This window comes from Aotus nancymaae, unplaced genomic scaffold (genome assembly GCF_030222135.1).
Source record: "Aotus nancymaae isolate 86718 unplaced genomic scaffold, 86718_ANA_hifiasm-v0.15.2.pri h1tg000108l, whole genome shotgun sequence".
NCBI classification, from domain to species: domain Eukaryota; kingdom Metazoa; phylum Chordata; class Mammalia; order Primates; family Aotidae; genus Aotus; species Aotus nancymaae.
The window spans coordinates 24170550-24186653 of NW_026988523.1; the positions used below are offsets into that span (position 1 = coordinate 24170550).

The 16104-nt window shown below is 36.5% G+C and overlaps 1 protein-coding gene across 4 annotated transcripts in view; it reads left to right on the forward strand.

The window, feature by feature from the left end:
- The window catches only part of RO60 (Ro60, Y RNA binding protein), a 31243-nt gene that overhangs the window by 591 nt on the left and 14548 nt on the right, over nt 1–16104 (forward strand). For 2 of the 4 annotated variants that reach the window (XM_012444552.3, XM_012444549.2), the window contains exons 2-5: nt 8351–8951; nt 14075–14295; nt 15094–15240; nt 15527–15664. In XM_012444552.3, coding sequence (XP_012299975.1) covers nt 8372–8951; nt 14075–14295; nt 15094–15240; nt 15527–15664 — 1086 coding nt within the window. In that variant the 5' untranslated portion in view covers nt 8351–8371. Of the gene's footprint in view, nt 1–19; nt 96–124; nt 223–8350; nt 8952–14074; nt 14296–15093; nt 15241–15526; nt 15665–16104 lie in introns of those variants that run through there. The other 2 variants (XM_012444550.2, XM_012444551.3) reach the window with 2 other exon arrangements.

The window sequence follows — 16104 nt, forward strand, 5'->3', positions numbered from 1 at the left end:
AGAGGCGTCGCCCGGGATCTAGGTTTGGAAGCAGGATCTTTGTGGGAAGGCAAGGCGGATTTATCACAGAGGGAATCACGAGGCAGAGGAGTAAGGTCTGTCCTACAGTCCATGGGGATGCTAGACGGGTGGAAGGGACGCGCAGCGTCAGGGGAAACTGAGGTTGAAAGCAGATGTCGTGTGTTAATCTAAAATCATTTGGAATGGTTCTAAAACTGGATGGTGAGTTGAACCAAATATGGCTGTATTTACTAAATCGCCCTCATTCCACAGGCTCTTACAGAATACTATAGTCTTAAGATTAAAGTCTTTAAGAGTATATTTACTTCTTAAAAGCTACATATCCCAAGAAAGACCTTTGGCTTCCAGAAGAGAGAAAAAAAATGTTTTAGTGGATAAAACTGACTTCTTACTTCTCAAACAGGTGACCTATGCCCTGGAGGTAGGGAGCCTTGTGCTTCGGATTATGTGAAGCCACGAAATAAATATGGTAAATTGTCTCGAGGGAAGCAACAGAGCAGCTTTTGTATTAAAACAAACATGAGCAGTTATGGGGTAGAAGCCAAAATTTGTATGAAGTGTTGGTTTAAAAAAAAAATTGTAAGTTTCTTGAAATTTATCTCAGGAAACTCTGCCCTTCGGTGTGTTCCCTTGAGATACTTAATTGGAAAGGTTTAAGAGGCAAAAAAATTCAGAATGGCATCAGAGCCCGAAGTGGTTTGTGGTATTTTTTTAATCTGCAGTATTGCTGTGAACTTGAAAATTTTTGTGCAAAATAAATACATCAAAACTAAAATTTATTTGATACCCAACTTAGTTAACATGATACCTATTGTAGAAAGTCCAAACTGAGCCGGGCGCGGTGGCTCACGCCTGTAATCCCAGCACTTTGGGAGGCCGAGGCGGGTGGATCACGAGGTCAAGAGATCGAGACCGTCCTGGTCAACATGGTGAAACCCCGTCTCTGCTAAAAATACAAAAAATTAGCTGGGCATGGTGGCGCGTGCCTGTAATCCCAGCTACTCAGGAGGCTGAGGCAGGAGAATTGCCTGAACCCAGGAGGCGGAGGTTGCGGTGAGCCGAAATAGCGCCATTGCACTCCAGCCTGGGTAACAAGAGCGAAACTCCGTCTCAAAAAAAAAAAAAGAAAGTCCAAACTGAAAATTTAGCCTTTGGAACAATATAGAAGCAAGCAGAGAAGGGGGTAAAAATTAATTATGTTAACATTTAATCCTGAGAGTTCACATAAAAAGCCGGATTTCTGGATCTTTGAGAAGAATGAGATCTGGTACCACTAGTTTCATACCACATGGCAACCATCTGGCAGCTCCCCTCAGACTAGCATGCTGTCATTTTTGCCACAGTCCTTCCTCATCAGTTTTTATAGCACTACATTGATCAGTGGATTCAAGTACCTGTATCATGGGCCCACTTTTGTAGTATTGTCTCTTTACATTTGTCTTGTACTCTTGCATAGATATGTCAGCTTTGACTTCATTTAAAAAGGAACAAACTGCAAATGTGTGACTTCTTGGGATGAAAGGTACATTTTCAAATAAATTATCAAGAGACTTTGGAAAGATATTGAGATGTGTAAATTCAAGAAAAAATAAGATTCCTTGGAAATAGCATATTCGTACTGATAAAAGATACTGTACATGTTGTAAGTTCTGATGATTGTGAAACGAAAAGAAGTGTGATTATATAATGTGTGTTATTAGCATTTCCTGATTTTGCAGTCTAAATAAATTTTAAAAGTAGGAAAATGGACAATGTGTAAAATACAACCAATTTAAAATGTGACCATGCTTTTAATATTATAGTACTGTAATATTTAATTTCTCAGTAATTTAATTTATACAGATTTAATACAACATTAGTTGTATGATGTGCTTTAAGAGCACTAGATAGATAGATCAGGCCCATATAAAGAATTAACTGTACTTTTTTGTTGTTAATCCGGATTTACAACACTTGATTATCCAGGAATGGATTAACTGATGACCAGGCTCTGACCTCACTCACTGCCCAATTGCCTTCTAAACCACTAATAATGGAGCTTATGCTTTGAGGCAGGAGATGATGGCAGTTGGAGAAAGAAGAAATTAAGTTGCTGTATATGTCTGTGTGTATCTCAAAATGCTTTTGAAAGTCAAATACAAAAATTATAGGGCTATATACTGTTTTCATGTAATCAATTCTGTTAGTGTTCTCCATTCTGATATAGATAATAGAAGAGTTATTTTAAATTATTTACTTTCCAAATATATTTTACCTAGCCAGTTTATTTTTATATTTTCAATAATCTTTAGAATATAAATCACGTATCATGATGTTTACTATTTTAAAGTAGCCAGTGCATTGGTTTCTAGTGTATTCAGAGTTGTGCAATCATCACCACTAATTTCAGATCATTTTCATCACCCAGTAGAAATCCCCTACCCATTAGCAGTCACTTCACAGTCTTTCCTCCCCATAACCTCTGACAACCTTAGACTAATGTACTTTTTATTTCTATGAATTTACCTACTCTGAAAAATTCATGTAAATGGAATTGTAATATAATATGTGGCCTTTTGTGACTGGCTTCTTTCACTTGGGGTAATGTTTTCGAGGTTTGTTTACATTGTGTCTTGTATCAGTACTTCATCCCTTTTTGTTGTCTTATAATAGTCCATTGTATGGATATACCATATTTTTTCATCCGGTTATCAGTTGATGGACATTTGGGTTGCTTCTACTTTTTGACTGATGTTGCTTCTACTTTTTGAATGTTGATAAAAACATCTGTGTACAACTTTTGGTATAGATACATGTATTCATTTTTCTTAGGTGTGTAGTGGAATTCCTGGGTCGTATGCTAACTATATTAACTGCCAGACTGTTTTCCAAGGTGGCTGTATTATTTTACATTCCCACCAGCAGTATATGAGTGTTTCAGTTTCTCTAAATCCTCACCAACACTTAATATTATTGTTTTGATTATAGCCATCCTAGTGGATGTGAAGTGGTATCTTGTGGTTTTGATTTGCATTTCTCTGATGACTAACGATGTTCATCATCTTTTTGTTTATTGACCATTTGATAATCTTTGGAAAAACACCTTTTCAGATTCTTTGCCCATTTGTATTTCTTTGGAGTAATATTTGTTCACATCTTTTGGCTATTTTTACTTGGGTTATTTATCACTTTATTATTAAGTTCTGAGTGTTCTTAATATAGTCTAGATACAAGTCCCTTATCATATGTATGATTTCCAAATATTTTCTCTGTTCTTGGGTTGTCATTTCACTTTCTTGATGGTGTCCTTGGAAACAGATGTTTCAAATTTTGATAAGTGCAGTTAATCTTTTTTTTCGTCACTTTTGCCTTTGGTGTGTGTGTTCCAACACTAATTCTGTAGTACCAGGTGGGTGTCCTCCACTTCCATTTAGTTCTGACACTAACTACCCAGGGTTGGTATCAGATCCCGTAAATTGAAAGACAAGGTCCCCACTAAGAATGCTGTTAATTGGGACACCAGCTGCAGGTGGAGTCCCCAGGCTACTCACACTTCTGCCTTGCGAGCTACAAAGTCAGGACTTCCCATGATCCCCTCGAGGCTGATAATTCACTACATTGACTCATGTAACTCACTGAAAGTGCTCTACTTGGAATTACAGTTTTATTATAAGGGACACAACTCAGGAACAGCCAAACAGGAAGTAGACACATTTGGCAAGGTCTGGGGCAAGGGAAGTATGCTGAACTTCATGCCATCCTTGTGAAATGTGGGCATATCACCTTCCCAGCACATCAGTGTTTGTTCACCAAGGATGCTCCACTGAGCATTGATGAACAGAGTTTTTATGAGGTTTCATTACATGGGCATTATTGATTAAATCATTAGCTACATGACTGAACTTAAACTCAAAGTCTTCTTCTTTTCCTAGAAAATTGTCCTGACCAGTTTATTCCTCTAAACATATGGTTGGTCTTTCTAGTGACTAGCCCCCATCCTGAAGCTCCCTAGGGGCCTATGTCACCTCATTAATGTAACACAGACAATCCTGTTTCTCAGGAAATTCCACAGCTTTTTGAAACTTTCTACTGGGAACTATGTACAAAGACCAGATCCTCTTTCTTATAAGATGCCACAGTATCACATCACTTAGCCAAATTTTAAGTGTATTTGTATATCACACTCAGTGACAAGAAGGAGAGTAGCTTGGGACTTGTTACCATTCTGTTTTTCATCTTTCATTTTTAAAATATGAATATGACCCTGGTAAATTTATATGATCAAGTAGAAAGGTGCCCTGGCTGCTAATAATGTTATCTGTTCAACTGTTTTGTGTTGCACTCTGGAAAGTACAGTCACAGAAGCACAGGAAAAGCTAAGCAGTTTCTGCTGCAGAAACACTGAAAGGGTATGTCCTCAGGGTTATCATTTATATCATAATATATGAAAGGAAGAGTCCATGAATAAGTAACTTTTTTTCTTGTAATAGGGATTATAAGGATTACACTTATAGATTACCTCTGAGACAGCCTTCATAGATTTAAAAGTTCATTTTGCTGCTTGCTCTAGAAAAGTACTTGAATACCTAATATTAAATATATTAGAAAAACAGAAATATTATTCTTAGATGACATTTTTACCCAGTATTCATTACTTTTTTTAGTACTTTATTTTTTCTTCATTATATTTTCACTACCTGCATATAGTACATTTATTATTTTATTCTGATTACAGAATTTACCTTAAAAACTTGTATTACATTTTACATTACACATATTGAGGCTTTTATTTTCAAAATAAACATGCTATGGGAAAGAGAAACCAGTTATGCGTAATTCTTTGGCAAATGGTTCAGAAAGTCAACTTCAATGATACTGGACTTTAAGTGTGTATTACTAATTACATAAAAGCAATACAAAAGAGAAAAATGATAAGACTTGGTTTCTGCTCTCAAGGGAACCAATAATGCAGCTGCATGTGGTCACAATGAATAATACAAGGAAAAGAATTTGAGGGGACAGGAAATTTTGAGATTTAATTTGGGACCTTTTAAATCCCACCAGCTGCTCCTCAGTGCAGGAAAGGTGGTATAGTGGAATTATCTGATATTAGACATTTTAATGTTACTCATCTAACAAATATAACTAATAAGCAGAAATAGATAAGTTGGAGTGCCACCAGAGACTGTTTTTATGAAAGCTAAGGGAGAGACTAGCAAGGTCTTTGCAATGTACAGAAAAAGATAACATTTTCTACTGGAATTCGCAATTAAGGTGTCAGCCTTTGAGAAGCATGTTAGTCTTCTTAAAGTGTTTTGGATCGAAAGGTAGAGATAAAAGCCAAATTGAAAAGAGGATAATAATAAATAGGAGAAGAGGCATCCAGGAATTTCAGCCTATGCTGTATTCAGTAAGTATTAATTTGTTTCTAACAACTAATGTAGAGTCTTGTTTGGAATATTGACACTAATATTCCTAGCACAGTTCAGATCACTGTCCTCCTCAGTCACATTCAAAATGTGAGGCTCTCCATTCTCCCATGCACTTATCCCCCCACACCACTATGTGTTCCCCTCTCTGAGACCCAGTCTTTCACTCCTCCCCATCTACCAAACTTCTCTACTTAACCATTTGGCATTCTACGTCTCCTGTCAGAGGGGAATGTCTTCAATTTCCTTATCCCTCACTCCCTCAAATCTATCTTTACCTATACTCTTTACCCTTAAAAGATAAAGGAAATACATCTTTTGCTGTCAGTAGGCCAGTCTCAACCTGGATGCTCTAAGCTCATTATGCCTCATTTCTTTCAGGAATCTAATTCCTTCAGTTATCCCCCTTCTCTTCTGTATCTTCAACTCTCCAAATTGAATCATTCAAGCTTAGCTTCTTCCCATTGAAAAAGGTAAAAAGATTTTCCTCTATGTCCCATCCTCTCTCTTACTTTCCTTCGTAGTTTTGAAGTATGTGTCTACAAAAGAGTAGTCTAGCTGTGAAGTTTCTTCCTCATTGCACATCCTCCTGATCTCACTGTAATCAAGCTACTTCTTGTACCACCCTACTCCAGTTGCTCTCACTAGTCACTCCTGTTTGCTAAATCCAATGGTCATTTTCTAGCCCTTTATTTACTTGTCCTCTGACCATTTGACATTACCAACCACTCACTTCTTGAAGTTCTCTTCCTTGTGGTCCATGATACTATATTCTCTGTTTATATTCTATAAATATTCTATACTGTATTCTCGGTTTTTTTCAACTCTGTGCACCTCCTTTTCCATCTCTCTTTAAAAGGCCCTTCTTTCCTTAGCTCTTACTTGTTAATATTCACCAAGATTCCATCCTTAGTCTTCTTCACAATATATAAATATGCTCAAGTAAGGATGATCTTCAAAAAAAAAAAAAACCTCTTTTACCTTGTGTTCCTCTTTAAATTATGACCATATCTGTCAACACATCTTTATGGCTCTGCAGGAAGCTTAAACAATTTCTTTTCTAGAATATAAAGACAGACCAGGTTTTCAGAAACCTCTTCCTGGAGTGCCTTCCCTAAATTTATCAGTTTTTTTGTTGGCCTTCTCTGCTCAAATCTTTCTGGATTATTTAGACAGTATTATTTACTCCCTTGCTCACTCACTTTTCTACTACAGCACTTAATCACAGTTCACCTTCTCTGCACAAATCTTTCTGGATTATTGAGACAATATTATTTTATACTCCCTTGCTCACTCATAATACTTTTCTACTACAGCACTTCATTACAGTTTGCATTGTGATTCTATCTCTGCAGATGAATGTGATTTCCCCGAGAGCAGGAGAACAAATTATTTTTTAGTCTCTTTAATGGCAGAGAAATTGCCTTCATATCTTATACATAGTATGTATTCAGTAAATGCTGGTTGAAGTTTTTGTTAGTTGTGCTGTTTTGTTTGCCATGGACAGAAGCCCAGTACACCGAAATAACATGATAGATTGAAGGACCTCAATAAACAGCGATACTGTAGTAAGAACAGAGGTGGACTGATGAAGAAGTGACAGTTGTGGTTCCTCCATTAGAAGGATAAAGAGGGATATTATTTGCAGACAGATCGTTCTAGGAGTTTTACAGAAAATGGAAGCAGTAGAGAGGGTAGTTACAGATAACATAAAACAGTAAACCTAAAAATGGTTTAAACAATAAGTATACATTTATGACATAATAAATTTATAAGCAGGGCAGTTTCAGGTAACTCAGTGATATTAAGGACCCAGGTTCTTTCTGTTTTTTTCCATTCTGCCGTCTTTATATATTGGTGTGTCCTCTTAAACTGGCTTCTCTCAAGGTCTCAAGATGGTTGTTAACACTCCAGGCATCACTTGCAAATGAAAATGTCAGAAGGCAGGAAAAGGAACATTCTTCTTAAGAGCCTTAGCCCACTTTTAAGAATGAAGAAAACCTCAAAAGTGTTCTCAGCTGATTTCTCATGTCATACTGGCCAGAGTGATAACAGATGCCCAACTGCCTATACCAGTCATGTGGCAAGGAGAGCACCATGATTATTGGGCCTGGGTCCAGCAGCAGCAGCATCACCCGGGAACTTGTGATAAGTATACACGCTTAGCCCTCACTGCAAACCTACTGAATTATGAAAGAAACACTGGGTAGTGCCTGAGAGGGTGCTGACCCACCAATCTGTGTTTCAATTAGTACTTCAGGTAATTTTGATGTACACTGAGTTTGTGAACCCCTGGCTTAGAGCAATAAAGATCCATCCCTTGGGGCTAGGGAAGGACCTATAGCCTCCTTTGAAGGACATGAGGCCAAGAAGAGAAGAGAGAATGGAGAAGAATGAATGTTAGATAGGCAGCCAAAAAATGTTGACACAGTTCTTCTAGGAGTACGATCTTTCTTAGTGTCAGCTACTGTTGCTGCCCTCCCTTCTTTTATTCTCTGTGTGGGCCTCAAGAGGCCATGCTGACCTACCTGCTTAGACTCTGAAGCAGCACACTGTATCTCAAAAATGTGACTCATTTGCTTCTGATTATCACACCACAGTGGCTATAATCTAGTTTGTTTGCTGTGAAGGACTTTTAGTTTCTTTAGATTATAAAAATATGAATGCAAAACAAAAACACTTTAAAAACTTAAGATATTATCAGTAGTCATTTCAAAATACTCAAATATGTTTTTTTCTTTCATTTTCTGCCTTTCCTGATTTTTCTTCAGAACATTTATATTGATTTTGTAGTAAGGGAAAACTATCGAACTTAAAAGATGTTTTTAAATTAATAACATTTCAATAAACCTACATTTTGTTTTCCTTTTGTAATTTTATTGTGCCCATCTAGTTGTAATAACATTTTGCCTTTTTGATAGGTTTCCTAAAAGACAGGAAAAATGGAAGAATCTGTAAACCAAATGCAGCCACTGAATGAGAAGCAGATAGCCAATTCTCAGGATGGATATGTATGGCAAGTCACTGACATGAATCGTCTACACCGGTTCTTATGTTTTGGTTCTGAAGGTGGGACTTACTATATCAAAGAACAGAAGTTGGGCCTTGAAAATGCTGAAGCTTTAATTAGATTGATTGAAGATGGCAGAGGATGTGAAGTGATACAAGAAATAAAGTCATTTAGTCAAGAAGGCAGAACCACAAAACAAGAGCCTATGCTCTTTGCACTTGCCATTTGTTCCCAGTGCTCTGACATAAGCACAAAACAAGCAGCATTTAAAGCTGTTTCTGAAGTTTGTCGCATTCCTACCCATCTCTTTACTTTTATCCAGTTTAAGAAAGATCTGAAGGAAAGCATGAAATGTGGCATGTGGGGACGTGCCCTCCGGAAAGCTATAGCGGACTGGTACAATGAGAAAGGTGGCATGGCCCTTGCTCTGGCAGTTACAAAATATAAACAGAGAAATGGCTGGTCTCACAAAGATCTGTTAAGATTGTCACATCTTAAACCTTCCAGTGAAGGTAAGCATAAGATCATTGGGAAGAGGGGTGGGTAAGGGATATCCAATGAATAGCACATTTTTATTTAATATAAGACAAGCATGTAATATTTTGCCTTTCATTCTCAAAACATACATTCATTCAAATATGTTTAATGCCTTCCTGGAATTACACACCTACCACAGGCCATCCAGACATTAATAATCAAGAATCAAATGACAGTTTTGTAGGTTAATATTCTGAATCTTAAAATGCCAGTGTCCTAACTGGAATGCTCACCCAAGTGATTATGGACTGTGTAAGCAGGATGGGCAAGATCAAAAGTTGGAATAGGCAAAACACCTCCTTGCCAGTAGGTGGCAGATGGCCATGCTGTACCCACCGCTCTAGCCCATTACTTTTTTCCCTCCCCATCTTGTCTTCCAAGGATGTATTTTCTATGGAACCTAAACATACACTATATCAGTTACCTGATAGTGCTGAACTTAACAATTCAGGAAGTTAATTATCTTCAGGCAGTTAGTCAGAGGACATGGTAACTTGGGGCAGTTTTTCTGTATCTATGGATAGAGACTTTTGAGAAGTTACTTGGATCCATAGTAATTACTAGTCCTTTTAAGGAGAGAAATAAGAAAAACTCTTGGGCAGAAGTAAGATTAAAGTGAATTTCCACAAAAATCAACATGTCCAAAATTAGATTTTTTTTTTTTTTGGCACCGGAAGTGAAACTTGAAAATTTTGACATCCACTCAGAAGGGTGGATTCACATTTCAGTTCTGTGGCCTTAAGCCAAATAACTTAACCTGAGTTTCTGTACCTTCATCTATTAAAAGGAGGGTAAGGAGAATAAGCTTACAATTATTACAATTATTGTGACTAAATGTCCTAGCACCTAATGTAATAGAAGTACACTGTTCTCTCTTTCTTCTTCCACACATATCTTTATACACAGAATCTCTTCAGTAATTTTTAACTTAACATTTTTTGACTACAAGTAGAATTTTTCAAATGAAATATAAACAATAAATTCCAAATATTTATATGTACAAGCATTTTATTTTAATTTTTTTATTAGATTACATGTTTTAAAATAGTTGAATGATACAGAAACATATGACGCAGTCCTACCCTTCAAAAGAAATCACCGCATATCAGCAGTCCCCAGTCTTTTTGGTACCAGGGACTGGTTTTATGGAAGAAAATTTTTCGACAAACAGTGGGGAGGGCAGGGTGGTTTCAGAATGAAACTATTCCACCTCAGGCATTAGGTTCACATAAGGAGAATGCCACCTAGATCCCTCACATGTGCAGTTCACAGTAGGGTTCTTGCTCCTATGAGACTCTAATGGCCAGCCACTGATCTGACAGGACGTGGAGCTCACTCACCTGCTTCTCACCTCCTGCTGTACGGCCCAGTTCCTAACGGGCCCTGGACTGGTAATTGGTACATAGCCTGGGAGTTGAGGACCCTTGCTGTATATGATATGTTGTAATTTACTCCAGATTTTTCCTAAACATATATTACTATGTTTCACTAAATTTTGTTACATGCCTTCTATGTTTCAGTAAAAAGTATATTATTGCCATTTTTTTCAGGTCAGTAGAAATAGTTGCATATATACTGTTGTATGACTATAATTTATTTAGCTAGTCTCTATTTGACAACAGTTGTTTCTGGTTTCTTATACTGTTACAAAAATACTACAATGAAAACACTTGCCTAGAGTACAGACTTTCATAATGGTTAAATCCACAAACAGTTTGTGAAAGGGATCAGTGTACCCACATTTGAACACTGGCTGTTGTCATTATTTTTTAATCTCTTCCAATAGAATGGTGAAAGATTCTATCTTGTTCTTTGAATTTACATTTGTGGACAGAAGCTCATCTTTTCATGTGCTGATTTTTATATATATACACATATATATAATATACATATATGCATATATATAAAATAGTTTATACTATTGTATCATAGCCTTTTATCCACTTAGTTACTGTCTTTTTAACTATTGATTGTGGTCACTATTCATTCAACAGATATTTATTTATTTTATTTGTTTATTTATTTTGAGATGGAGTTTTGCTTTTGTTGCCCAGGCTGGAGTGCAATGACACAATCTAGGCTCACTGCAACCTTCACCTCCTGGGTTCAAGTAGTTTTCCTGCCTCAGCCTCCCAAGTAGCTGGGATTATAGTCATCTACCACCACGCCCAGCTAATTTTTGTATTTTAAGTAGAGACAGAGTGTCACCATGTTGGTCAGGCTGATCTCAAACTCCTGATTCAGGCAATCCGCCCGCTTCAGCCTCTCAAAGTGCTTGGACTGCAGGTGTGAACCACCATGCCTGGCCCTTAGCAAATATTTATCGAGCACTACTATGGATAGACACTGTTCTAAGAACTTGGGGTTCATATTACAGGAGTTAATAATGTATTATTTATATATATTACATGCATTTTTCCTTCGTTTTTTTTCTTTGTCCTTTTTTTTTTTGGTGGGGGGACATTTCTGGCACACTAAAGTTTGGAATTTTATTTTATTTTATTTTATTTTTTGAGACCGAGTTTCGCTCTTGGTACCTAGGCTGGAGTGCAATGGCACAGTCTCGGCTCGCCGCAACCTCCGCCTCCTGGGTTCAGGCAATTCTCCTGCCTCAGCCTCCTGAGTAGCTGGGATTACAGGCACGCGCCACCGTGCCCAGCTGATTTTTTGTATTTTTAGTAGAGACGGGGTTTCACCATGTTGACCAGGATGGTCTCGATCTCTTGACCTCGTGATCCACCCGCCTCGGCCTCCCAAAGTGCTGGGATTACAGGCGTGAGCCACCGCGCCCGGCAAGTTTGGAATTTTAATGTAATGAAACGTATCCATGTCTTCATAGGTTTATGTTTTGTGTTAGGATTAGAAAGGCCTTTTCTGACCTAAAATACGTACCTATGGTTTCTTCCTAACATTTTCATGGTTAAGAAACATTATTTTCTACGTTTAAATTTTTGATCCAAACATTTGATCAACGTAAGAAGGACTTAGGCATCCAGCTTTATTTATTTGTTTGTTGAGATGGGTCATGGAAGTGTGAAGCGAGAACTAGACTAAGAGAAAGACCGCCTGTTACTAGTTCTAATTGGACCAATTAGTTTCTGAACTTGTGAAAATAATTTTCTGTGCTTTGTTTTCTTGGTCTATATAATGAGGAATTAGTAGATGTCCCATAAACTTCCTTCCACACATAGGATTCTTCAGTTTGAAGTTGTTGAGGGCAGAACTCATGATTGAAACCATGTTAGTAATAGCAATATCATGTTGGACATAGAAAATCCCTAGCGTTTCAAAGTTTAAAAATTTGGAAAAACTCTAAGCTACAGAATTAATAATATTTTAATGCCTAAACTATAATATGTATTTATAACAGATAAAACAAGTCAAAATGTGATTTAAGTAATCAGGTATGGTATTTTTAGATGATTTTGTACCAAAATCTGGAACATAGCAAGAGTCACAATCCTTGAGAAGGTCCTGCATGTAACTAGTAACAGGCGGTCTTTCTCTTAGTCTCATTCTTGCTTCACACTTCCATGACCCATCTCAACAATTGGCCAACACAATTACAGAACTGGGTAGGACAGACCTGCTTTAAGGAATTTTTATTTTCACTGGAAAAGCAAAATAGAAGATATACTCACATGAAACATTTACTCATTTAAGATGATTTTGTACCAAAATCTGGAACATGGCAAGAATCACAATACTTGAAAAGGTCCTGCATGTTAGTGTTAACTTGTCATCAAGTTATTTAAATTAGAATTCAAAATAACATTATAGGCTCAATCAGCAAAAAGATGTATTTCATATGGCCTATATGATATTGTAGGGAAAAAATGAATTTTTTGTCATTATCTTTAAAAATCAGAAAACATAAAAACCTGTATTCTGGCTTCACTTGAAAGTAAATTTTTTTCTTTTGGTAGCAATTAGTCAATACATGGCTACAGCACTTGTCAGGGCATACTCTCTTCAGTCACCACATCCTAACAACTCTCTTTTGCATCTCTATTGCAACTCTCTATCTATCTCTATTGCATATGGTTGTTTTTTTTTTTTTTTTTTTTTTTTTTTTTTTTTTGAGACAGAGTCTCACTCTGTCGCCCAGGCTGGAGTACAGTGGCATGATCTTGGCCCACTGCAACCTCTGCCTCCTGGGTTCAGATGAGTCTCCTGTCTCAGCTTCCCGAGTAGCTGGTATTACAGGCACGTGCCATGATACCCAACTAGTTTTCTTATTTTTAGTAGAGACAGAGTTTCACCATGTTGGGCATACTGATCTCGAACCCTAGACCTCAGGTGATCCACAGGACGCCTTGGCGTCCCAAAGTGCTAGGATTACAGGCATGAGTCATGGCACCTGTTCTCACTGTCTTGGTTTTCTTTCTTTATTTTATATGCCCTTCCCTCATAGATGTTTTAATTTTGTAATCCAGTCCCTGCTGTTTTACAGAAGTGGTGAAACTAAGACCTAGAAAGATCACCATTTATTGGTAAAGTACAGGCTAGAACCCAGATTTTCTCACCCCTAATCAAAAGCTGTTTTCTCTTCTATTGGAAGAAATTGTGGAAGGAATCAAAAAGTTACTGTCTTTTTTTTTTTTTTTGGACCAGTAATACTTCTCATCTATTAAAACACAATGTAAAAGAACTTACCTACCTGTCCACTTCTTATTTCTGCTGTTTGTAAATATGTATATTTTATTCAACAGCAAAGAGAAACAAGTGAATATAATTAATATAGTATTAATTTAGATCGACCTGTACTTTTGTGAATTGTTCTGAGATTATGGACCTAAAACTTTCTAATGCTGGTATCTTTTAAAAGAAAAGAAAGAAAAGCCTCTGTAATAAAATGACTCAGGATACAGAAAGTTTTTTACTCCAGCATCTCATATTTAAATAGTAATAATGGAATAAGAAAATTAATTCAACCCATGTGCTTAATTGTTATATTATGGAAAGCAGCATCCCAGTGTAAAGGTGTTAATTCTTGTGTATCTAGTTATGTTGATCATATAATGCATTTTGAGGAAACATGTTCTATTTTTTTACTTGGTAATCCTGCATGCTTTTTCAATTCTTTGTCTTGTTAAAGGACTTGCAATTGTGACCAAATATATTACAAAGGGCTGGAAAGAAGTTCATGAATTGTATAAAGAAAAAGCACTCTCTGTGGAGACTGAAAAATTATTAAAATATCTGGAAGCTGTAGAGAAAGTGAAGCGCACAAGAGATGAGCTAGAAGTCATTCATCTAATAGAAGAACACAGATTAGTTAGAGAACATCTTTTAACAAATCACTTAAAGTCTAAAGAGGTGAGTGAATTATATGTTACAGCATGTGATTAAACATGAGTAATTAATTTACTGTAGGTGTTAAAAGGATAAACTTGGGTTAACTATATATTCTTTTAAAAAGAGAAATTATTTAAAATATATCTTGAAATTAATGTCTATTTAAAACACCTACCATGATGTCCAATGTAATGTAAGTGGCATTTGTGTTAGTTTCACTCCAGAAAATCTACTGCCTTGCTAATTAAAAAGTAATCATCTATGTATTTCCTTCAAAAAATATACTGCACTTCCTTTTTCTAATACAAAACAAGTTAGCTTATTTGATAAGCCTTTGACTTAGACAAATTTTCATTGTGAAAGTACTCTGCACCCCAAATGAAAGCCTCAGAGACTATATTATGAATATTTATTTTTTTTTTTTTTTTTTTTTTTTTTTTTTTTTTTTTTTTTTTTGAGATGGAGTTTCGCTCTTGTTACCCAGGCTGGAGTGCAATGGTGCGATCTCGGCTCACCGCAACCTCCGCCTCCTGGGTTCAAGCAATTCTCCTGCCTCAGCCTCCTGAGTAGCTGGGATTACAGGCACACGCCACCGTGTCCAGCTAATTTTTTGTATTTTTAGTAGAGACGGGGTTTCACCATGTTGACCGGGATGGTCTTGATCTCTTGACCTCGTGATCCACCCGCCTCGGCCTCCGAAAGTGCTGGGATTACAGGCGTGAGCCACCGCGCCCGGCCATGAATATTTATTGATATAGTTATGTTATACTGATTTATTTCCCTCAATTCCTGATATTTCTACCTATGTTACTGCAATAGGTATGGAAGGCTTTGTTACAAGAAATGCCTCTTACTGCATTACTAAGGAATCTAGGAAAGATGACTGCTAATTCAGTACTTGAACCAGGAAATTCAGAAGTATCTTTAGTATGTGAAAAACTGTGTAATGAAAAACTATTAAAAAAGGTAAGCATTATCAGTGTTCTTTCTTAGCTACTACTAACTGAAAAAGTGGCTCCTAAATTTTAGAAATGCAGTCAGCGCATTTTTAAGGTATTTTGAGACATTTATCATACTGAATTGTATTATGGCTCTTAAGCGTAAGTTGAATACCTTTTCATTTTTCTCTTTTCTGTATGAAATACAGTAACACAATATTGTTAGCTACAACAACAAAAATCTAACGAATATACATAATTGCTACTTTTTGCTAAAATTTTCTTTATACTTTCTGTCTTTTTTTTGTTTCTAGGCTTGTATACATCCATTTCATATTTTGATTGCATTAGAAACTTACAAGACAGGTCATGGGCTCAGAGGAAAATTGAAGTGGCGCCCTGATGAAGAAATTTTGAAAGCATTAGATACTGCTTTTTATAAAACATTTAAGGTAGTGATACGATTTTTGTTTTAAAACAAATGACTCGAGGCTTAATATCTTTTGTAATAATACATTTTATTATTAACTGTATTATTTATGATTAACTGTATTATTAACAGTTTAATCATTTTTAATTAGGTATTCATTTTTCTTTAGTTCATATGAAGTGGGTATATAATTAATATCGTAAGGTTTTAAGTATTTCTCTTTACCCTTGGGCAGCAACTAGTTATTCTAACATCAGTTTGGTAACTTTTAAGTTACTGACTCTATTAGTTTGTTCTCTCAGTGCTATAAAGAAATAACCGAGACTAAGTAGTTTATAAAGAAGAGAGGTTTAATTGGCTCATGGTTCTACAGGCTGTACAGGAAGCACAGTGGCTACTGCCCTGCTTCTGAGGATGTCTCGGGAAACTTACAGTCATGGCTGAAGGGGAAGCAAACATGTT